Raw genomic sequence first — 22788 nt, 5'->3', positions numbered from 1 at the left:
CCTCCCTCCTGTGAAGATCACCCAGCCATATCCAGCTGCCCCAGGACCTGCTACAACAGTGACAGACACAGGCTGGACAGCCCATCAGACAAACCTGCCCTGGACCTCTGGCTCGAGGGGCCAGAGCAAGGCCAGGCCTCGAGGAGGCACCCCATAAGCCATCCATGTCCCCAGGGGTATCAGAGTCAACAATTTCACTTGACGGACCTTCCCCACCCCTCAGCACCTTAACTCCTGCAACCCTCCATGGTGCGCACTCCCAGGTGGGGCCGAGGGCAGGGGAGGCTGAGACTAAGTCAGGCAGCATCCCCATGCAGTGCCTGCTCAGCACGGCCCACCACTCGCCCCCCATGAGGGGATGGAACACACACACAACCTGCCCAACTGCTGCCCCTCCTAGCTCTTCTCCACAGCTTTGGGTTTTCTTTTCTTTTTCTTTTTCTTTTTTTTTTTTTTTTTGAGACGGAGTCTCGCTCTGTCGCCCAGGCTAGAGTACAGTGGCGCGATCTCGGCTCACCGCAAGCTCCGCCTCCCGGGTTCACGCCATTCTTCTGCTTCAGCCTCCCCAGTAGCTGGGACTACAGGCGCCTGTCACTACGCCCGGCTAATTTTTTTGTATTTTTAGTAGAGACGGGGTTTCACCGTGTTAGCCAGGATGGTCTCGATCTCCTGACCTCGTGATCCGCCCGCCTCAGCCTCCCAAAGTGCTGGGATTACAGGCTTGAGTCACCGCACCCGGCCCATAGCTTTGTGTTTTCAATGCTTCTTCCAAAACACAAATTCACTACACTGCTCGAAACTCTTAATTAAAGACAAGAAATCTCAAGAGACCTGTCCGGGCAGATGTCAACAGCCTTGCAGCTGGCTGACCCAGGAAGATGGCTGCCTAACTTAAAGACACAAGACAAGGCCAGATAGGAGGCCCAGGGCATCTCTCACCGCCTGACGCACAAGCCCAGCCGCCACCGGGTGGAGTAGCGTAGCCTAGAGTCACCAACCTGGGCAGGGCTACAGTGGGAGGTCACGAGGTCCAGAGCTCAGGACTGTCCTCAACATTGGGGGAAGCCTGAAAACACGAAAATCAGGGGCATCTCGGCTCAGTCCTGGTGCCACCAGAACGGGAGAGAGGTGGCCCACTCAGACCCAGGCATCGGTCATCTTCCTTCTGGGAGGCCTGTGTGATCCCAGCACCGCCAGGCTGAGAAGCCGCACTCCACAGAGGGCAAAGGGACTTGCCCACACATCTAAGGTCCACACAAGGACCTCCAGCCACAGGGGACAGCATGGAGGTATGCAGCGTGTGTGGGAGCCTGGGTCCAGCTGGAGGGGGCCAGACTGGGACTGAGCCAGGCCTCTACCCACCCCGAACCAAGCCAGCGAGAGGATGACAAGTGGGTCTGACCCAGGCCTGACTCACACCTGAGAAGGCCCCGAGCCCGAGACTGCACCAAAGCTGCCCAGCTCAACTCCAGGTCTCGGGCAGCAAGGACAGGGGTGGAAGGACAATGGGGCAAGAGGGCAGGGCTGGACAGAGGGGCAGCAGGTCCAGGGCTGGGCTGGGAGTGGGCGCCCAGAGGAGGTCTGGGCTATTCACTTCACTGCACATATCAGCGCAGATGCTGTGATCATGACTTAGCAAAAATGCCCGAGAGTATAAAAAACGAGCTAAGAAGGGCATATACCAAAGTGAAAACTGCCATGTCAGAGGATGGAGGCTGTGGACAGCTCCTCCTCTGTCAGGCTTCCATGTCCATCATGTCATCTTCCCTAGGAAGCATCCCCTCCACAGTGGCCATCCCCCCCATCCCCATGAAACCCAATGCCCGGGCACCCTCCCCCAACTCAACAGAGTCGGTCCAAGGCTGGCAGGTGGGAGGAACAACACAGCCCTGTGAGGCCTGAGGAGGGGCCCCACCCAAAGCAGCTGGATGGGCAACAGGTGGGTTCCCATCAGCCTCCTCCTGCCAGCAAGCCCCTCCTGCCTGGGGAAACTGCAGCCGCTCAGCTCCCTCCAGGCTGACAGCAAGTCCTGGTAGCATCAACCACTCAACCTAACTGAGTTCCAGCTCAGGTGCCTCAGGCACCTAAAGGGAGGAGGGAGCTGGGCAACCCTGAGCCCCAGAACCACCCCAGCCTGCGGTCCACCCTCCTCAGGCTGTGCCACAACCCCTCAGGCCGTGCGGGTCCCACTCAGCCCCTGGCTGCCCGGGTGGACAGGACAACATCCTGTATTTTCCTGTACCTCAGTTTCCTGCTTAGTAAACTGGGAAGCTTTACTGAGGGGGGAATCGCAGCACCTCCCGCCCAGGGAGCAGATATGCCCCTAGAGCAGTGCCCCACTGACGTGAGCATGGTCACTTCTGTGTTAATAACAGCACTCTGACTTCCTCTAGGTCCCCCACAGGGACAGCCTAGCCAGGTCTGACCTGCACACGCAGCACCCGAGCCAGGAATGCACAACCTCACACGGTCCTACAGAAACACTACACAGGGCCAGACAGTGGCTCACGCCTACAATCCCAGCACTTTGGGTGGCCAAGGCAGGCGGATCACCTGAGGTCAGGAGTTCGAGACCAAGCTGGGCAAGATGGTAAAACTGTGTCTCTACCAAAAATACAAAACTTAGCTGGGCATGGTGATGTACACCTATAAATCCCAGCTACTCAGGAGGCTGAGGCAGGAGAATCGCTTGAACCCAAGAGGGTTCCAGTGAGCTGAGATCACACCACTGCACTCCAGCCTGGGAGACAGAGCAAGACTCCCTCAAGAAAAAAAAAGAAATGCCACACAGATCCAGACGGGGTCTCCATGCAAGACCACTGGCCCTAAACCTTCAGAAGACAATGCTGACAGATTTAACAACAGTAATAATAAAAGGCGGAGGGACTGTTCTGGATTGAAATTGACATGACAACCAGACACAACACGTGATCCTTGACTGGCTCCCGGATCCCTTCCCTGGGACGCGCAGTCCACCCATCTGAGACCTCACTGAGCGCCTCAGGTCCTATCCTGGAGTGCCTGGAGCATGGCAGGGGGTCGACGCGATGTGGGAGCATCCTCGTTCCTACCAGGAGACACAGGCTGAAGCACCCAGGGGTGAACGGCAAATGGGTCAGGAAATCACAGGCACAGATATACAGGACAGTGGCAAACACCAACAACTGGTAACTCCAACTTCTCTGTTGGTTTTTCCAAAGTTTTCCAAAATAAAACGTTAGGGATACATGAAAACGAGACTGTTGGCAGAGAGGAAAAAGCTTTGCCAGGGTTGGCACAGAGGGTAGGGAGCTGGGGTGGCCACACAGGAGGGAAGGAAAATCATCAGGGCCCACAGATGCCTGGGTGTGGGAGCTGTGGGAAGGGAGGAGCCTGCAGATGCAGCGGGCATGTGTGCTGTGCTGTTCTCTGCAGGCCCGGGCAGAGGAGGGCTCTAGCGCACACAGACACTGACGGTCTTGAAGGGACAAGGTAACCAAGACAGACACAGCAGGCACGCTCCACCCACAGCCTGCCACCCCTCCTGACCAACAGAAACCCAGAAACTCACTATGCCCAGCCCCAGGGGACAGATCATAACCTGTTATACCAATCAAGCCTTTCCCAGATACACACACAGTTACAGTTGGCCACACAAACCCATGCTAACCAAGGAGACCAGAGAATCCCTGCTAAATATTTCTCTTTATGGATTAAAATATGAACAAAGCCGCTTGAGAAATTGACCTTTTGGCTGCTTGGCCCCCACCTAACCACCCATTTGTTTCCTGCCATCAAATGTGGTTGTGATGCCTGGAGCTGTGGCAGCCCTACTGTAGCCATGAGGCCAAGCAAGACTAGGGACAAAATGCCAACATGGATGAGGACAGAAGAAACAGAGAGAAAGCCTCATGTCCCAGCTGATGTTGCTGAGCCACCTCCAGGACTGTCACATTGGCCATCTCCAGATTCCAGATTCTGAGTAGGATCAAAGGTCAGCATTGCTTCCCACAGTCAGCTCACAGCTGAGAATTGTCCCATCTCCCCCACCGGAGAGCAAGCACACACAGTGCCCAGAAAGCAGGGGTGAGGGGTGGATGGGTGGGGGAGTGGATACCAGAGGGAGCCCCAGTGACCCTCCACCACCAGTCAGCCTGTTACACCCCTCCCCGAGCCAGTCCTGGCTTATAAGATAACTGTAAAATGAAAGAAAAAAAAGAGGCAGCCCAACACCTTCCCCCTCGTACACTTCAAGAGCTTCACAACACAGCGGGCATTGTAAAGGCTCTGAGAAGTTCCTTAACACCTGCCTGACCCACCACTCCCCAAACACATCTAGTGACAGCACCCCTTCTGCAGCCAGTCTCAACAAAGGGTTCAAAACAGCACTAAGACCAGTGAACGAACCTCAGAACCATGGCCTCTTGCAAAACGATAGCTTTAAAGACACTCCAGAGACAGATATCAAGTCGTGACACCTTGAACTGCAGCTATATTTTTAAATGATATATACATGTAAACAAGACCTAGAAGATCCTATTCAAAAATAAAAGCAGTTGTGTTCACTTGGATTATGGGTGATTTTGTTTTCATTTCTGCAAACATCTTTTTTTTTGGAGACAAAGTCTCACTCTGTCGCCCAGGCTGGAGTGCAAGTGGCGCGATCTTGGCTCCCTGCAAGCTCCACCTCCTGGATTCAAGCGATTCTAGTGCCACAGCCTCCCAAGTAGCTAGGATTACAGGCGCCCGCCACTACGCCCAGCTAATTTTTGTATTTTTAGTAGAGACAGGTTTTCAACATGCTGGCCAGGCTGGTCTCAAACTCCTGACCTCAGGTGATCCACCCGCCTCGGCCTCCCAAAGTGCTGGGATTACAGGCATCAGCCACCACGCCCGGCCCATTTCTGCAAACATCTTTAATGTAGCTGTTGTGTTGTTTAAATTAATCAACTATTTTTAGAGACATTCTAGATTTATGGGAAAATTGAGCAAAAAGTAGAGTTCCCATACACTCCCTCACATCCACACACAGGTTCCCCTATTATTAACATCTTGCATTAGTGTGGTATACTTGTTATAACTGATAAACCAATATTGATGATTAACTAAAATCCAACATTTACACTTGGGTTCACTCTGGGTGCTCTACATGCTATGGGTTTTCACAAATGTATAATGACATGTATTCACCAGTAAAGTATCATACAAAACAGTTTCACTGTCCTGCAAATCTGCCTCTTCATCCCTTCCTTCCTCTAATCCCTAGCAACCACTGATCCTTTTTTTTTTTTTTTTTTTACTGTCTTCATGGTTTCTCGCCTTTTCCAGAATGTCATCTAGTTGGAATCATACAATATGCAGCCTTCTCGGATTTGGCTTATTTCACTTAAATATTCATTTCTGGTTCCTCTCTGTGTTTTCGTGTCTTCATAGCTCATTTCTTTTAGCACTAAATAAGATTTCATTGTCTGGATGTGCCACAGTTTGTTTATCCATTCACCTGCTGAAGGACATCTGGGCTGCTTCCAAGTTCTGGCAATTATGAATAAAGCTGCTATAAACATCCGTGTGCAGGTTTTTGTGTGGACCTAAGTTTTTAGCTCCTTTGGGTAAATACCAAGGAACGCAGTTGCTGGATTGCATAGCAAGAGTGTGTTTAGTTTTATAAGAAACTACCAAAAGACCTTCCAAAATAGCTGTACCATTTTGCAATCCTACCAGTAATGAATGAGAGTTCCTGTCACTCCACATCCTCACCAGTATTTGGTGTTAGTGTTCTAGATTTTGACCATTCTAGTAGGTGTGCAGTGGGAGCTCACTGTTTTAATTTGCAATTCCCTGATGACTTATGATGGGCAACATCTTTTCATATGCTTATTTGCCATCTGTTTGTCTTCCTTGGTGAGGTATCTGTTAAGCTCTTTGGCCTATTTTTTTTTTAGCTGATTGTTTTCTTATTGTTGAGTTTTAAGAGTTCTTTGTATATTTTGGATAACAGTCCTTAAGCAGATGGGTCATTGCAAATATTTTCTCCCCAGCTGTGGCCTGTCTTCTCATTCTCTTGACAGTGTCTTTCACAGAACAGAGGCATTTAATTTTAATCAAGTCCAGCTTATCATTATTTTCTTTCAAGGACTGTGGCTTTGGTGTTCTATCTAAAGTCACTGCCAAAACTAGGTTTATAATTTTGGATTTTATATTTAGGCATATGGCCAATTTTACTTTTTGTGAGGGGTGTAAGCTCTATGTCTGGAATCATTTATCTCATGTGGATGTGCAGTTGTTCCAGTACCATTTGTTGAAAAGATGATCTTGTCTCTATTTTATTGCCTTTGCTCCTTTGTCAGAGATCAGTTAACTTTATTCATGAGGGTCTATTTCCAGGCTTGCTATTCTATTCCATTGATCAACTGGTCTGTTCTTTCACCAATACTGCACTGCCTTGACCACTTTTCTTCTGTCCTTTTTAAAAAAAGTTAATATAATTTAATGAGAGCTAACTTAAATTAGAAGTTGTAATCAAGTATTCTGGGAAATCCTTAGAATCCAATGCTCCAGGGAAGAGAACTGGATGTGAAAACTCTCAGAAGCAGGAAACTTGCAGACAGTGTTCAGGTTGCCAACCTCCAGCATCCCCGCTCAGGCCTCTCCACCCAGCTGGGATTCCCCAAAACGCAGCCCTGAATTGTCTATGGTCAGAGGCAGATCCTAGCTTGCTTTTCAAAAATCCCAGCTGCTGCTGTTCACACCCTTTTCCTTATCTGAGCTCAAGCGCTAAGGCAGCAGCGGCATGGGTGCCCACAGCTCTGGGCGGGTAGACAGGCAGCCCCGGGCACCAGCCTCCACCTGCTGGCTCGGCTTGCTCTCCACAGCTCTTCTGGAGACAACTGTTTACTTTGCAGAGAGAGCAAGAGGGGTGAAAAGAGGTTGACCTGAGGACCCTGTGTGCTCAGGTGAAACACACTTCTCTCAATAGTGCCCCCAGCCGTGAAAGGCAGCTAGCACCATCCGCACTGCACAAAAGGGTAAACCGAGGCTCACAAAAACAGGTGCCACACACTGGGAACATGGCAGGGCCCTCCTAACCCTGAGGTATTTTGTGTGCACCAGCGCAGGGTGGCCGGGACCTTTGGGTGATGTGCTTCCTGGCTGCAAGGCTCCCAAACCCCGCTTCCCATCACGGCAGGCAGATGCTGATGCCCCATCGTGGCTGCACAGCCAGGGCGGACCACAAGGGAGACCCAGACACACGGCCCAAACCTCTGCTGGGCCAGGTCAAGTTCTTCTCCATCAACGAGGCGACCTAAAGCTTCATGCCATCACCTTGGGTATCTTCCAGCTGCAGCCTGAAGCCAGGCCCAAGCCACAGGCCCTGAGAGACACCTACAAGATGCCTATGGGCATAGAAGGGCTGCAGGTCCCAGCTGTCCTGGAAGGTGAGGGGCCAGCCCAGCCAGCCCAGGACCACTGGCCAGCCCCACCCAGACCGTGGACTCATGGTGGCCAGCAGGGTCCAGGGGTGGGAAAAAGGGTAACTCCCGAGGGAAGGGACCGTTGTCTTTAAGGTGCAGTACAGTTCCCAATTTTGTCTGAGCACCTAAAACTCAGCATCTGCTGCCCATTGCATGAATCATGTTTTGAAACAGTGCTGGCATCCTGGAGCACCCTCCTGTCCTGGGCAGGCCCTCTGGGCACGGTGATGAGCTCCTCCCTCCAGGCCCCCCTGAGACACAGTCCTGGCCTATCCCTGCACTCCTGGGGTGCCCACCCAGGCTCCCAACTCAGATCAGCCTGGGAGATCCCACTCCCACGAGGACCACCCTTGGCCACCTACGAAGCACTCAGATTAAGCACATCCCAAGCCAAGGCCTGCTCTTCCCCCAAATCCACATTTCCTCCTCCCGCACGAGGACAGCAGCCGCATCCTGCCAGGCCCAAAGCTGCTGCCACCATAATTCCTACCTACCTTTCTCTCTCTCTCTCTCTTTTTTTCTTTTTTGAGATGGAGTCTTGCTCTGTTGCCCAGGCTGGAGTGCAGTGGTGCAATCTCGGCTCACTGCAAGCTCCGCCTCCTGGGTTCACAACATTTTCCTGCCTCAGCCTCCTGAGTAGCTGGGACTACAGGCGTCCACCACCACGCCTGGCCTTTTTTTTTTTTTTTTTTTTTTTTTGAGATCGAGTCTTGCTCTGTCGCCAGGCTGGAGTGCAGTGGCACAATCTCGGCTCACTGCAACCTCTGCCTCCTGGGTTCAAGCGATTCTCCTGCCTCACCCTTTCAAGTAGCTAGGATTACAGGCACCCACCACCATACTTGACTAATTGTTCTGTATTTTTAGTAGAGATGGGGTTTCACTGTGTTGGCCAGGCTGGTTTCGAACTCTTGACCTCAAGTGATCCACTCATCTCAACCTCCCAAAGTGCTGGGATTACAGGCGTGAGTCACGGCGCCCGGACGATTCCTACCTTCTCTACCTTCAGATCTGATGTAAATCCTGTGCTCTCCACCTTCAATTGCACCCAGAATCTGATGCTTCCCCCTCCCCGCCTCTATCCCACCCAGTACCAGCCCTGTAGTCTCACACCTAGACAGTGGCAGTCACCTCCCTGCTGGTCCCCTGCCTCTACCCTCATCCCCAACTGTACCCAAGGTGGCCAGAGAGATCCTGTCAAAACCTGACTCCACTCGGCCCCTCCTCCGGCCTCCCTCAGAGCTCCCCAACCTGCCCAACACGTTTCCGGGTCTTGCAGCTCTGTCTCCCATGGTGGTGACTTGTCCTGCTCACTACGGTAGCCCCAGGCCTAGAACCAGGACACACACTCAACAAATGCTCACTGAGTCAACGTACACACAAGCCTGCGCTGTTGAGACCCAGGCACAGGCCTCTGGAACCTTCTGGAACATCTGCTCTCTCCCCTTCTCTTGATGATATCTTTTGTCTAGCTGTCCATCAACAAAGCTTTACCCAACCTGAGAGTAAGCCCCCAGCTATCCCAGGAAATGACAGGGCAGAGGTGGGGGATGCAACTCTCAGGGCCCAAGAGATCCTCCCGCTGACCTGGAGCTTGTCCTGGACTCAGTGGCCACTTGCTTCCCAGAGCCTGACATGGTCATGGCACTGTCACCAAGTCTAGGTCCTCACAGCCCAAGTGCCCCAATCCTGTCCTCCCCGGGAGTCTCCAGCAGGCCCCATCTCACGCCTCCTGGGCCTCTCCAGCCCTGATGTGTCCTGGCCCCTTTGTCTCCCTTGCTGTGAAGTGGTCTATAAACTGTCCCCATCTGGGTCTGTCTGGTATCCCAGTGGCCACCTCTAGGTCACCTGGGTCTGTTTTATCCTCTGGAAAAGCAGCCACCTAGAGGAGGGCCCAAGATCAAGCCTGGAGATGCGGGTGACCCGTGAAGCAGCCAGGGCACATGTGGACATTCGCATCCGCATTTAATGTGAGGAAAAATAAGAACACTGACCCTCAGCTGCCCCAGCCACATCCCGGGCACTCCGCAGGGCCTGCAGACACAAATGCAGAGGCAGGATGTTTCTGCCACCACAGAAGGTTCCAGTGCTGCGGGAGGGCGTGTCCAGCTGCCCTGGCATACCTCCTAACACGCTGACGAGGAATGAGAAAACACAAGCTTTGGCAAAGGCAAATCAAACGAGCAGCATGTGGGGGCTGGCCCTCCACACATCTGAGCCAGGGCTGGGGTCCTCCCTCCAGGGCTCAGAGAGCAGCACAGCTACGCTCGAGTCCCATGGCGGCCTGGTCCTGATTCAGCTCAGCCAGGCACCCGCGAGGCACGGCTGAGCCACGGAAGCACCTGCTTCTAGCAGAAAACAAGCTGTGGTGCCTGAGCCTCAACGTGTCCCCCATGACGGTGACCTGCACAGGCTGCTGTCTGTCATCGCTGCGGACACACCCCTTGCCACCACCACTCGGGGACAGAAGCACCACTGAGAGCTCAGTGCCCACATTTCTGCCCTGGTGGCAGGGGGGGAAAGCCCGTCTGCACAGGCCTTTCAGGCAGCTAGCGCCAGCCTTTTTTGCCAACTAACCCAAAACCATGGTCAGCATGGCGCAGAAAACATCTCACCCAGGAAAATGAATTCAGTGCTGGCATCCAAATGATTTCACATCACAACTCTCCCAATAAAACCAAGCACTTCAGAGAATTGTAAAAAGGGGTGACAACCAGCCAAATCGGGTCAAGCCTTCTGATTGTCTTGCCCCAGTGAGTGCGTGCCACGCACCTCCTCTGTGCTCGGCACTGGCTCGCCCCCTTGTCTCCTCTTCTCCCCATGTCAGCTGGGTCAGGGCTGAAAGCAGGTGAGGCTGGCAGCCGGGCCTCCAACAAGAGGCCATCGGTGCAAAACACGCGGGCTCTCCAGTGCCCCAAACCCTGGCCGGAGGCTGCATGGCCCATGACATGCAGAGGGCCTGCCTAGAAAGGTGATAAGGATCCCACCTGCAGGGGACGGTGGGCCAGCTCAGCACTGGCACTGGCGGGGCTGCTCATGGCTGGGAGAGAGGGTGTCGGGTGGCTAGGCTGTCCTTGGAGGATGGTGGGGGGACCACCCGCTTGGCACAGGCTATACAGGGCGAGTCTCCACGGGCATTATCCACTCCCAGACCCAGGAAGATGGACAGGACACTGAGACACCCGGCTGGGCAGGACACGTCACTCCTGCCCCCTCTGGGCAGCACCAAGCAGCAGCAAGACCTACTTTGTAACTTTCTGGAACTAGCAGCAGCACCCCCACCCTTAGTCCTCTGTAGGACTCACACCGCTCTGCCAGGGCCCAGCAAGTGCTGTGAGCCAAGGATCAAGGAATGCACGTCTCCATGAAGTAGAAAGACCCCCACGCTGGGTGCAGGCCCCAGCACCACCTCGGGAAACTCAGGTTCCAGCCCTGCCACAGCAGCTGAGAGGCAGCGGCACCGAGGTCCTAAGGTCCTGTGTCCCCCAAAGTGGGGAGCTGCTGACAGGGAGGGGTCAGTGTTGTTAAAGGGGGTGAAAACCAAGCTTACTCCAGGTCCCCAAGGGAGACACAGCAGAAACAGGAAGGTCCAGGAAAGGCGAACAGGCTGCCTCCCTGGGTCTGAGTTGGCTAGTTTTTCTCAATCTGGGGACCTATGGCCAGCTCAAAGGTGGAGGCAAGTGAGAGCAGGAGCCCTGAGCCACATGGAATAGTGTTGGTCCAGCAACCTGGGTAGCCAGGAAGGGCAAGGAAGTCACAAAAGTTCAACACCAAAACGAGGAGGGAACAAGGTTGTGCTGACCCAACAGAAGGTGGCAGAGCAAGTGGTGGCCACGGTACCACACCAGGATTTCCCCGTTGTGCCGTACTGTGGCCTCACCACTCCCCAGAGGAGGGTCTTGTAGAAGGTCAGGCCAGTGACCCAGATCGGCATCCCCAGTGTAGCTGGGCCGGCTATGGCAGGAGGCAGATGCTCCCAGAGCCGACACGGAGCCCCAGGCTACCCCACACCCTGTCTGACAGTACAGGGGTCTGCAGGGGAACCAGGGCTGGCCAAAGATGGCCACAGGAACACAGGACATGTGGGCAAGGAGGAAGGCGGTGGGATTCTGGTGTTTTACTTCCTTCTTTGTTACCGTAATGTGTTCTGCTGCCAAGAATGAAAGTTTATTCAAGAGAAGAATGACAGGGAGGTATTTTTAAACGGCTTCTCCCACAAAAAACAGTGCATGTTCCAGCTTTGCACATCTGGAGAATTCAGAAGGTGAAACACCTCACTGCCCTTAGATGTGAGATAAATAAACATCACCCTCTCCACGGAGCTCTTTCAACGCTAATTATCAAAGGAAATCAGACATCCTCCAAGCCAGGCTTACTAGGTCCACATGAAGGCGTTTCCCCGTCTGGCAGGGAACCCTGAAAAACACAAGTGACCCCCACCAGCGCCTCTCAGTTCTCCAGGGAGGCCCCCCGGCCTGCAGAGGGCAGGAAGGGGAACAGAGCCCAGGCACCTGGGCAGACTGCAGGTGCTGCAGGCGTAGGGGAATAAAGGGATGGAGGCCAAGAGCAATTCCAAGAAGGGCTCCTGGCTGAACGCAACATCTCCCTAGACCCTCCCTCCGCTGTGTAAAGCGTGACTCCCAGGAACCCTCTCCATGCCCAGAATGCTGGGGTCATGTGCCGGATGGCATCTCCACACTGTGGACTAAGAGAGCCCCTCCCGGCACAAAGCCAACACACCTAGAGAAGGAGCGGCCACCTGTCACCCTTCCCTGGCAGGGTGGCCCCTCTGCTCAGTGAGACCTGACCCCACATCCCACCCGGGAGCACACTCCCCTTGTGGAGTCCAACGCCCCTCCCACAGCCCTGATCTCCCTGCAGCCCTACACCCCACCCTCTTCCGTTCCACACGCCCACCAGCCCCTGGCCCACACCCACGACATCACACAGGCAGCCCCATCAGTCCCTCCAATAGCTCTGCACAAAGTCAGCCTGCACCACTCTACACACAGGCAGGGGCCCTCCTCCCCTGATCCCACAGTGCCCTGCCATCTCCTCACTGGCGACCTTGGGGGCTGCTCCCCTCAGTCCTCAGTTTGTGATGAGGCAGCTTCCAGCACAGCCCAAAACACACCAGGTTCCCAGCAAAGGGGGGGCTATTCTAAGCGGGTCCAGACTCCCTCTCATGGAAAACCCTCTCAGATCAGCACAGACAGAGGGAGCTGATCCCAAATGACACACATCGACCAGGGACAAATGTTGGAGGTACTTCTTCTGGGGGAGGTACAGGGAAACCACCAGTTTGGGGCACCAGTAACATCCCGGCAAGGAACATCAACATACAGACAAGAAGCATATAGACCAGAAGCACCTCCAGGATGCTGTTCCCATCTAGAGTCATGGAGCAAGAGACCCCTGGACAGAGGCCAGGCTCCACCCCATGCCCGCAGGGGACAGACCCGGAGACAGAACTGCTTGCCTCTCCTTAAAGGGAATGGGAACGAACAAGCTCCAAGAGTCACATGTGCCCGAGATGCCCCAGCCAAATCAGCAGGCTCTGGCTGCTGAGATCTAACTCAAATCCAGTCTGCGGCAGCACCCCTGCTCCATCCACCAGCCTGCACAGGCAGCGCTGGGAGGCAGCACCTGAGGGTGCTCGGGTCGGTGGGCAAGAGCAGGAAGACTGCTCACCAGAATCAAAGTCATCTCCCCTTTCAGGACCTCTCTTCCCTCTGCCTTCCCTTGCAGCAGGAATGCCCAGCACACCCCAGGACCCCCAGATCACAGCCCCCTGCCCCACCCACCGCCTTTCCCGTACCATCAGAACCTGCAGGGCCATGAAGAAGGGGAGCTGTTCAGTCCCTCCTAAGGACCTCACACAATGCCACTGACCCCTGCCTTGAAAAGCCACATCTCCAAGGCAGAACCAAGAGGTGGTGGAGAGGCAGGTCTCTGGAGCTCTTTGTCTTGGGAGAAAGGCTGACGACAGGTCGACACCCACGGAATCAGCCAGGCTTGCACACACATGCAGGCCACCCTGTAGGGGCCCGAGGATATAGCAACTGAATCCCATTTCTGAACCAAAAATACAAGCATCCTGCAGTGTGGCCAGCGGCCCTAGAACACAGCTTGCCCCAGCTAGCCCCAGCCCGGTGTCAGGCCCGGACTGGATGGCCAGCTAACTTTACAGGCCACCGAAGTACATTTACACCTCCAGCCAGCACTCTCCCAGACTGGCTCACGCCTGACAGCTGCCCTCCTCCAAGGAGGGAGGCTTATAAACACCCCCTGGACAGGCATGGCCTCTGCTTCCAAGGCTGGCCCAGGACAGCTAGGGTGGCTGTTTATATAATCTTCCAGGGCTGGGGCTGACACCACGGAGATGGCAGGATCATGAAAAATGCATACCCAGAGCCTCTGCAGCCAAGAAAACCCCCACCCGCATTCTGCATGACTCGGTTTTAAGACCTCTCACACGTCCATTTTGTGAACAAATAGAGTTCTCAGAACAGCAGAGGCGACTAACCACACTTCCAGGCCTTGCCCAGCCGGCCCCAGAGCTCTACCAGGCACCACCTCTGGGTCACAGGCCCAGGGTCAGAAGCAGTTTCTGCAGGTATCCCTGCTAGGGCAGCCACAGCTTGCCGGACACAGGAAAGTACTAATTTATGGGCAGCTCAGAGCCCCCAAACCACTCTATAACTGCACACACCGGGCCTTGAAGCCTCCATACTGTTTTGCAAAGACACAACAGTCCAGACTCCCTGGGTCATTAAAGTAGGTCATCAGGACTGGAGAAGCATCAGCCTAAGAGACACAGCCTCCGAGGCCCACTCTCCAGGGCCCTCTCTATGCCCACAGCGCGCACACTTACACCAAAAGCACACCAGAGGCCTGCCCTCGCCACCAGCTGACTCACAAACCGCAACCTGCGCACGGACACAGCCGGGCCGCACATGCAGTCCGCACACCTGGTACGCATCCTGCCGGCCACCCACACAGAGGGCGACGCACATGGAGCTCCGTCGCCCCCAGGGCTTCTTAAGGCCAGGCGCAGGAGCAAGGACGGGCCCAAGGACGACTCGCGCAAAGACCCTGCGGAAAGCCCCCTGCGTGCTGGGGCGCCCTCACCTGAAGCTCACACCAGGCCACCTCCACCCAGGTCTCCGTGTCCAGCCCCTTGTAGACCGTCTTGAAGGAACCGCGGCCCAGCTCGATGTCGAACTTGAGGAAGCGGCCGTCCAGAGAGGTGGCCACAGCCTTGAGATCGTCCTCGTCGTCCTCCTCCTCTTCGGGCTCGTCCCGGCGTGTGCGCCCGGGCTCAGGCTTCGCCTCGGCCGCCCCCTCATCCTCCTTCCTCACGGTCGCCGCCGCCTCCTCCCTGGGGCCGCCGTCGGGGTCAGGCGCGGTTTCGACAGCGGCTGCGATGGGGTCCGGGCAGGGCTCCTGCGCGCCCAGGGGCTCGGGGCCGGCGTCCGCGGGGGCTCCGGGGGCTCCGGGCTGCGCGGCCGGCGCTGCGGGCGCGGGGGCGGCGGGGCGTCCGCGGGCGCGCTCCGCGATGAGGCGGCGCGTCTTGCAGAGCAGAAGCACCCGGCGCTGCAGGGGCTGCGGGGGCTGCGGGCCCGGTGCCTCGGCCGCCTCCAAGCCGGGCGGCTCCTCCTGGTCCGACTCTACCACGCTGCGCCGCAGGAAGCGCTGGGGCCCCGGCCGCGCCGCCTTCGCCCGAGGCTCCGCCATGCCCGCGGGCCCCGCGCCGCGCCCGGGCTCCATCAGCGCGCTGGGGGCGTCTCGGCGGCCGCCATCGCCGTCCATCTCTGTGGGCCAAGGACACAGGCCCGCGTGAGCGCCCGCCCTGCCGCACCTGCCCAGGCCGCGGAATGAGACAGCGCCGCCCCGGGTCCGCGCCCTGCCCAGCCCCGACCGCGGAGAGAGCCTGCGGGGGCCGTCTCTGGGGGCCCTGGGAAAGGGGGGCTGCAGACGGGACCAGAGGCTCGGGTTGGGGAGGAGGGGTCCGTGCCCTGCTCAGCCTCAGGCTGCGGAGAGGGACGGGCCTGTGGTGTCCCTGGAACCCTGGGAGAGAGGACCTGCTAGGGTGTCTCTGAGGGCCCCGGAGGCCGGCAGAGGGATCTCGCGCCCTGCCCAGCCCCGGCCCGGGAGGGTCCTGCTAGGCTGTCCCGGAGGTAGCTGTAAAGGGGATAGGGAGGCCCTGGGGCGGGAGGAAGGCACCGGCCTGGCGGCGGCTCCACAAAGGACGCGGGCCCGGGGCGCGGGAGGGGCGCGCGGGGAGGGGGCTGCAGCGCCGCGGCGCGCACACAAAGGCGGCGAGCGGCGTTGGGGGGAGGCTCGGCACTCACAGGGCGAGCGGACGCCGTCCATGCCCGCGGCCCGGCGGCCGGGGCTTGCGAGGAGTGCGAGATCACGCTTCGGGGCCGGGGTCCGAGTTCCAGGCGAGGTCCGCGCTGGGGTGGGGGCCGCTGCGCCGCTCCGGCTCCTGCGCGCTGCTCTCTCGGGCCGGGCCACTGCGGGGCCGCGCTCCCGCGTGCTCCTGCCGGCTTCGCGCGACTCCGCTCCCGCACCGGCTCCGACCCGGCGCGCGGGGAGGGCGGGGCTCCGTTCGCCCCGCCCCGGACCGGCGCAGGGGGCTGGGCCTGGCACGCCCACCTGGCTGCGGACGGGCCGGCGGGTGCGCGCGGCCACCTGCGGGCCGGCTACCTGGGGTCCCACCCGCGGCTCTTTGCTCGAGGTAGCGCTCCTGGCCTCTGAAGTTCTTTGGAACGCTCCGCAGGGCTGTCAGCTGCAGAGGACCCTATTTGTTCCTGAGAGGAGGCAGCAGGCTCAACGCCTCAGCACGCCGCAGCCCGGCGCGCCAGACCTCAGGGCCCGGTGCTAGGACAGAATGGGCAGGCTAGGAAGAAAAGGACCAGGGGTACCGCCACCCTCGGGAGCCCAGCCTGGGGCTAAGCCTGGTGGGAATCAGCATGTCATTTCCTGCCCTCACTTCACCACCAGGAACCATGAGGACCTCATCATCACCCAGGGAGGCACTGGTGACCATTGTGCCCATTTCACAATCTAGAGCAAACTGAGGCGCCAAAGGCAGAAGTTATATACTCTAAATCCCAGAACTTCCACGACCGAGGCTGAGCTGGAATGCCTTGGATGGGATATGGAGAGGCTTCCAGAAGCCCCTTGACCCAAAGTGTTCTTCCTTCCCACTTCTGCCAGATGCCACCTCTCCCAAGAAGTCTTCCATGATCTCTCTGTCCTTCCTCCACTAGACCCCCACGGACAAGCCCTCTCTTGGGCGTCTCTGGCCATAATGCAGCAGGTGACCTGTGTCAGTAACCATACTGCTAAATTCTGAGCCCTGCTCCTGTCAATGCCCTGAGCTAACACCTCACTCTCACTCCAGCCTGCATGATCCTAGGTGAGGAAACTGAGGCATAAGGGAGATACCAGAGTATTCTTATCTCAGTCCCCATCTCCCTGGGCTGACACCCCCATCAGATACACACACACTTCCAGAGATGAAAAGATGCTTGTGGGCTGCTGGCCCTGGAGCCCCTGGCACAAAGTAACTCGTGTGGCATAAAAGCCAGCAGAGGTGATATCTCACCTTCGCAATGTAGAGGGAAGAATATGCTAAGCCAACTGTTACCCAGAGAAGCAGGACTTCCTGGAGCCCTGCTGGACACTGGCATTGGCTGAAACTAACTTGTGAGGGGCAATAGTGCACATGCCTTCCCAGCTCTGGGTTCAGCAGTGCCACCCTGTAGCCTGAAGTCAGCAATGCTGGGAGTATTTACACTATGGAAATTGGCAAACACCTCAAATCAGGACTTTTCTCCCCAGAGAGCCAGTGGTTAAACAGTGTGCTAGGTGTGGGGCTATGCATTTGGCACTTGCCTGTTATTTATATAATCTAATCCTCACATCTACCTTGTGAGACAGGCGTGCACTCCGGGGCTCGAGTCCGCTGGCATGAGCCCAGAGCTCACACGAGGAGGAGGCCAAACAGCAGATGCCAGCTCTGCAGGATGGAGAGGCCTGAGGGACAGGGATCTAAGTTGCACCTCCTGGGGCAGGAGTCTTCCAGGTAGAGGTCAAGGGTGGAAAAGGATATTTTGTCTTCCCTTTGGAGGCTAAAGACCCCCTAACCTTGCCCCTAACCAGCTGAGTGAACTTGGGCAAGTCCTGATCCTTCCTGAGCCCCAGTATCCAGCCCTGCAGAGCGGGCTGGTCATCCTGCTTGCCCACCTTAAAAGGCTACCAATTCCTTGTGGATTCAGTCAGTCTAGGAAGGGCACCATGTCCACAGACCTGTTCATGGTGGGTGTGTTCAAGCCTATCCAAGGGAAAACCAGGATGGGATAGAGCTAAGCATGTTCTGAGACCAGCACACACCTATCTGGCCTCCTCCTGCTCCCAACAGGCCACACTGGCAGTGTGTGGGCAAAGTACCTGCCAGCATTGGAGGAGGTTCATAAGCACCCATGGCTGCTGCCCACCCACACTTGTAGATATGCGTGGGAAAGGATGGCTACACCCAAGGGAGCAGCCCAGGCTGTGGGGAGTGGGGGACAGCCTGTCCCTGAGAGAGCACTGTGTGCTCTCTGAGCCCTTGGGATGAATTCACGCATCCCTGCTTACACGCCTCCCATGGTGGAGAGCTCATTCTCTCTGCCAAGCCATGACCATTAGAGTACACAGCTAAGTCAGTAGTGGACAGGTCACAGTTTCCTCTGCAAGGTATCTCAGGCTGGGCTCAGGAGCAGCTCAGCATCCTGGCAGATGGAGCCTGAGGGATCCTTGGACCGACCTTGGAAGTCAGGACTTCACAGCACTGGCTATGTGCCCTTTGGCAGGTCACTAGATATCTCTGAGCTTCCATCTCCCTGCTGCTAAGACGGGGAGTGTACGTACTGTAGTCTGCTTTGCTGGGCGTCCTGAGGCTGCATGATCCAGGGTCATGATGCCAGCATTTGTCTTTTGGAGGTTTGTTTTTTGTTTTCTATTTTTGTTTTTGTTTTTGTTTTTTTGAGATGGAGTTTCGCTTTGTTGCCCAGGCTGGAGTGCAGTGGTGGGATCTCAGCTCAGCTCACAGAAACCTCTGCCTCCCAGGTTCAAGCAATTCTCCTGCCTCAGCCTCCTGAGTAACTGGGATTACAGGCGCCCACCAGCACGCCTGGCTAATTTTGTATTTTTAGTAGAGACGAGGTTTCACCATGTTGTTCAGGCTGGTATTGGACTCCTGACCTCAAGTGGTCCACCCACCTCGGCCTCTCAAAGTGCCGGGATTACGGGGCAGCATTTGTCTTCAATGTTTAGAACAGATGAGTACATTGAGGTCTCGCCCAGAGACTTTTCAACTTTAAGTAACTTTCTCAAGGCCTCAGAGTGGAGGCAGTGACCTCCATCCACAGCTATCACCTTAGCTTCCACAATGCCAAGGAGCCCCTTTGGTGAAACAAGTTTCTTCCAAGTCCAGGCTGTGCTCCAGCCTGCCCCAGCCAGTGGGCACGTGCAGGCACACACCTGCTCCATGCAGATGCAGTTCCAGGAGCTGGGCCCCAGCAAGCAACAGGACCATGGTGTCAGTTTGCTCATCTGTGAGATGGGCATAATGGTCATGCCCAACAGTCTTGGCAACAGAAGGCTTTCAACAAATGCTCATGAAAGAAGGGAGGAAGGGAGATGGGGCCAGCCTCACTGCCTCTGCTCACATCAGGGCCTGTCGAGGGTCACTGGGTAGAAGGAAGAGCAGGGTCTGGCCATGTCCAGTGGGAGCTCAGTCTACAATTGCCCCCTGGGGTAGGTCTGCCTCTGAGTGGAGTCAGGCAACCTATTTAGTGCACAGGTCCAGCATGGCCAGGCCACTTGCCTGAATGCCCCCTGGGTCACACCATGGGGAGGATACCCTGGTAGGAGCATCAGATAGGGAGGACAGTGCTGGAAGAGCAGAGCCCAGGGAGGCCAGGCAAGTGGCTTGGGGGAATGCAGGAAGACCTGTGACCTGAGGAAGGGTATGGGGACAGGACAAAGGCCTGACAGTGTGTGGTGGCAGGAAGGTGGCAGTAGGTGGGAGCAGGTGGGCTGTGGAAGCTTGGGCTCCTACTCCTGGAAGATGATGTCAGAGAATGGAAAGGGCATGACGAGGCTGCAGTATCTTCGTGCTGTGGGTCATAGAGCCTCAGGACAACCAGCAGGATGGAAGCTCCCGGTGGGTAGGGCCTGAGGTAGGCAGGTCGGCGGGTACGGGATGACGCAACGCTTCTGACTCAGCTGTGACGGATGAATGGTTGAAGAACTTGTTTCCTTCCAACAACAGGGTTCCATTAGAAATCTTCTGAAGTATGACACACAAATCAGAAAACGATCCCCAGTTTCCCAAGTCAACACTTCACTATGTAGGACTTTATTTGCGATTCTAGGGAGAGGTGAGATTTGGGGTAATGCTCTGTTCTGGTAAGGCAGATTATACAGGTAAAAGGAGGCCAGGTGCGGTGGCTCACACTTGTATTCCCAGCACTTTGGGAGGCCGAAGCGGGCGGATCGCCTGAGGTCAGGAGATCCAGACGAGCCTGGCCAACATGGTGAAACCTTGTCTCTACTAAAAATACAAAAAAATTAGCTGGGCGTGGTGGTGTGTGCCTGTAATCCTGGTTACTCAGGAGGCTGAGGCACAAGAATCGCTTGAACTTGGGAGGCAGAGGTTGCAGTGAGCCAAGATTGTGCCACTGCACTCCAGCCAGGGCAACAGAGTGAGACTGTGTCTCACAATAACAACAAAAACAAACAAAAAAACAAAAACAAAAAAGGCCACGCACAGTGGCATGCGCCTGTAATCCCAGCTACTCGGGAGGCTGAGGCAGGAGAATCGCTTGAATCTGGGAGGCAGAGGTTGCAGTGAGCCAAGATCACGCCATTGCACTCCAGCCTGGGCGACAAGAGCAAAACTCCGTCGCAAAAAAAAAAAAAAAAAGAAAGAAAAGAAAAAAGAAAAGTAAAACTGCAAATACAGAAGAAAAGAGAGTGCACGGTTGTGGGAGGAAGGCAGAGTCACCCTGACCTCCCCCGCAGCTCCTCTGGCCTTGGTTTTTCTATCTGTATTGTGGGCCCCGCTGGGCCATCTCAGCTGCTGGTAGGAGTCACTGTCAGACCTGCATGACCCTGTCTCACGCCCTCTAGCCCAGTGAGTCTTGCACACAGCTACCCTGCAGCATCTCCAAGGCCTGAGGTGCACCCCACCACCTGGAGATTCTGCTGTGTGGGATGGGGCGGGCCTGGCCTCAGGTGTTTGAAAGCTTCCAGGTGGTCCTGCGGAGACTCCACGTGCTGCGAGGGTCTGGCACACAATGGCACTCAATAAAAGCTGCCTGCGTCGGGGGGCACACCTGCGTGGAAAGAGCAACAGAGCAGACCATCCACTGCACTCTCTGGCCACAAATCTTGTTTTGCCGTGCTCACCGAGGGTGGCCGCAGATCTTGTTTTACCGTGCTCACCGAGAGCAGCCTCGTGCCATGGGCCCCTTGGGGTTGCTTGTTTCTCTCAGGCGAGGAATGAAAGTTCAGCTCCTGGAGTCCCACAGCTTCCCCGACTTGGACACTGACACCCGGCTCCCAGGTGGCCCTGAGGGGCAGGCAGGTACCTGTTGCCCCTGGAAAAGACCCCAGGTCCTGCTCACCCAGGCTTTTATTCCGTTTTTGTGGGTCAGGCCAGCTAAGCCAGCTCGTGTGGCTCAAAGGGCAGATGATGGGGGCCTTGCTGCTCTGGCCCCCCGGGGGAGGCTCCACAGCGGGGTGGAGGGGCTGCAGAGTACCCACTATTTAAAGAACCCTGTGGCCGCGTGAAGTGGTTCATGCCTGTAATCCCAGCATTTTGGGAGGCTGAGACAGGTGGATCACTTGAAGTAAGGAGTTCAAGACCAGCCTGGCCTACATGGTGAAACCTCATCTCTACTAAAAATACAAAAATTACCTGGGCGTGGTGGCTCATGCCTGTAATTCCAGCTACTCAGAAGGCTGAGGCAGGAGAGTCACTTGAACCCGGAAGGCGGAGGTTGCAGTGAGCTGAGATTGTGCTCTGTCAAGAAGAAAGAAAGAAGGAAGGAGAGAGAGAGAGAAGGAAGGGAGGGAAGGAAAGAAGGAAAAAAAGGAAAAAATAAAAAATAAAATAAAGAATCCTGTTCCTCTGCTCTTGGAAGTGCAGGGTCCAGCAGGGCCTCAGGGAGTTCAGGGTTGACTGAAAGGTCCATGGAGGGAGGGGCTCCATGCCCCCAGGAGGAAATAAACAATGCAGTCCACAGCCCCAGGGCAGTGGCCACCTGAGGCACGAGGACACACCCATGGCCTGTCTGATGGTGCAGGACTGGGTGGCACCAGTCCCTCAGAGACAGAGGACAGAGCCTGAGAAAAGCTAAGGGGCACAGCTGGCCAAAAACTGACATACCGTGATTGCTGAATTGACGCCAGCCCGTTTGTAGTGGAAAACCAGCAGCATCCTCCGGCGTGACGTATTCCCAGTGGCCACAACAAATCATCGGGCACAGCTGGCAAGAATTGGAAACGAGGCCATGGTTGCAGGAAGTTGAGGCTGACATTTCAAGGAAATACCCAAGGTTGGATTCACTGGGGACCAGAAGCAGCCAGGGTAACGCTCGCTTTCGGCTTACATCCAGAGCAGAGCGTTTCATGTGAAGGGCAAGCCAGGGAAGTGCCAGGATTTTGCTTTCTTCAGGGTATGACCTTCCCAGGGGTGATCTGGCCAAATCTCCTTGATTGACCCCAAGCCTAGGCTACCACATGTTCCCCATGGGCCCACAGGGGAGAGTGACATCGGGGCCTAGAGAGGTGGGGGAGAATGTGGGGCCATTGGCGAAGGTCAGAGGGAGCTCTGGAGCGGGTGTGCTGTGGGAGGGGATGGTGAACTTGGCTTGGCCTGCTTCCCTGCTGCTGCTAGGGACATCTGGCCGCCAGAGTCAGAGATGGGGGTCTGGAGGGCAGAGGGAGGAGGTGCAATGTTCTAGAACACAGTCCTTATTTCTCTGTTTTTAATAATTTAAAAAATTATGTAACATTTCCTTTACTCCCAAATATCAAAACACTTTGATTTTTAAATAACAGCTTTATTTAGATATAATTCATGTACCGTAAAGCTCACTCTCATAAAGTGTGCGATTAGGAGGTTTTTAGTACATTCAGCGTTGTGCAACCATCACCTCTATCTAATTCCAGAACGTTTTCAGCACGTCAGAAAGAATCCCTGTCCCCACTAGCAGACGCTCCCCATTCCCTCCTCGCCTCAGCCCCTAGCACCCACTGGTCCACTTTCTGTCTCTAT

The 22788-nt window shown here is 55.9% G+C and overlaps 1 protein-coding gene across 33 annotated transcripts in view; it reads right to left on the bottom strand.

The window, feature by feature from the left end:
- WNK2 (WNK lysine deficient protein kinase 2) overlaps positions 1-16022 on the bottom strand; it is a 140243-nt gene extending 124221 nt beyond the window's left edge. For all 33 annotated transcript variants that reach the window (XM_045372957.2, XM_074017877.1, XM_074017880.1 and 30 more), the window contains exons 1-2: positions 15803-16022; positions 14580-15262 (exon numbers count right to left, since the gene is read on the bottom strand). In XM_045372957.2, coding sequence (XP_045228892.2) covers positions 14580-15260 — 681 coding nt within the window. In that variant the 5' untranslated portion in view covers positions 15261-15262; positions 15803-16022. The remainder of the gene's footprint in view (positions 1-14579; positions 15263-15802) is intronic.
- Between the last annotated feature and the right edge of the window lie 6766 nt (positions 16023-22788).

This window comes from Macaca fascicularis, chromosome 15 (assembly GCF_037993035.2).
Source record: "Macaca fascicularis isolate 582-1 chromosome 15, T2T-MFA8v1.1".
NCBI lineage: Eukaryota > Metazoa > Chordata > Mammalia > Primates > Cercopithecidae > Macaca > Macaca fascicularis.
The sequence above is the reverse complement of the archived record's forward strand: the minus strand, read 5'-3'. Positions and strand labels throughout refer to the sequence as shown.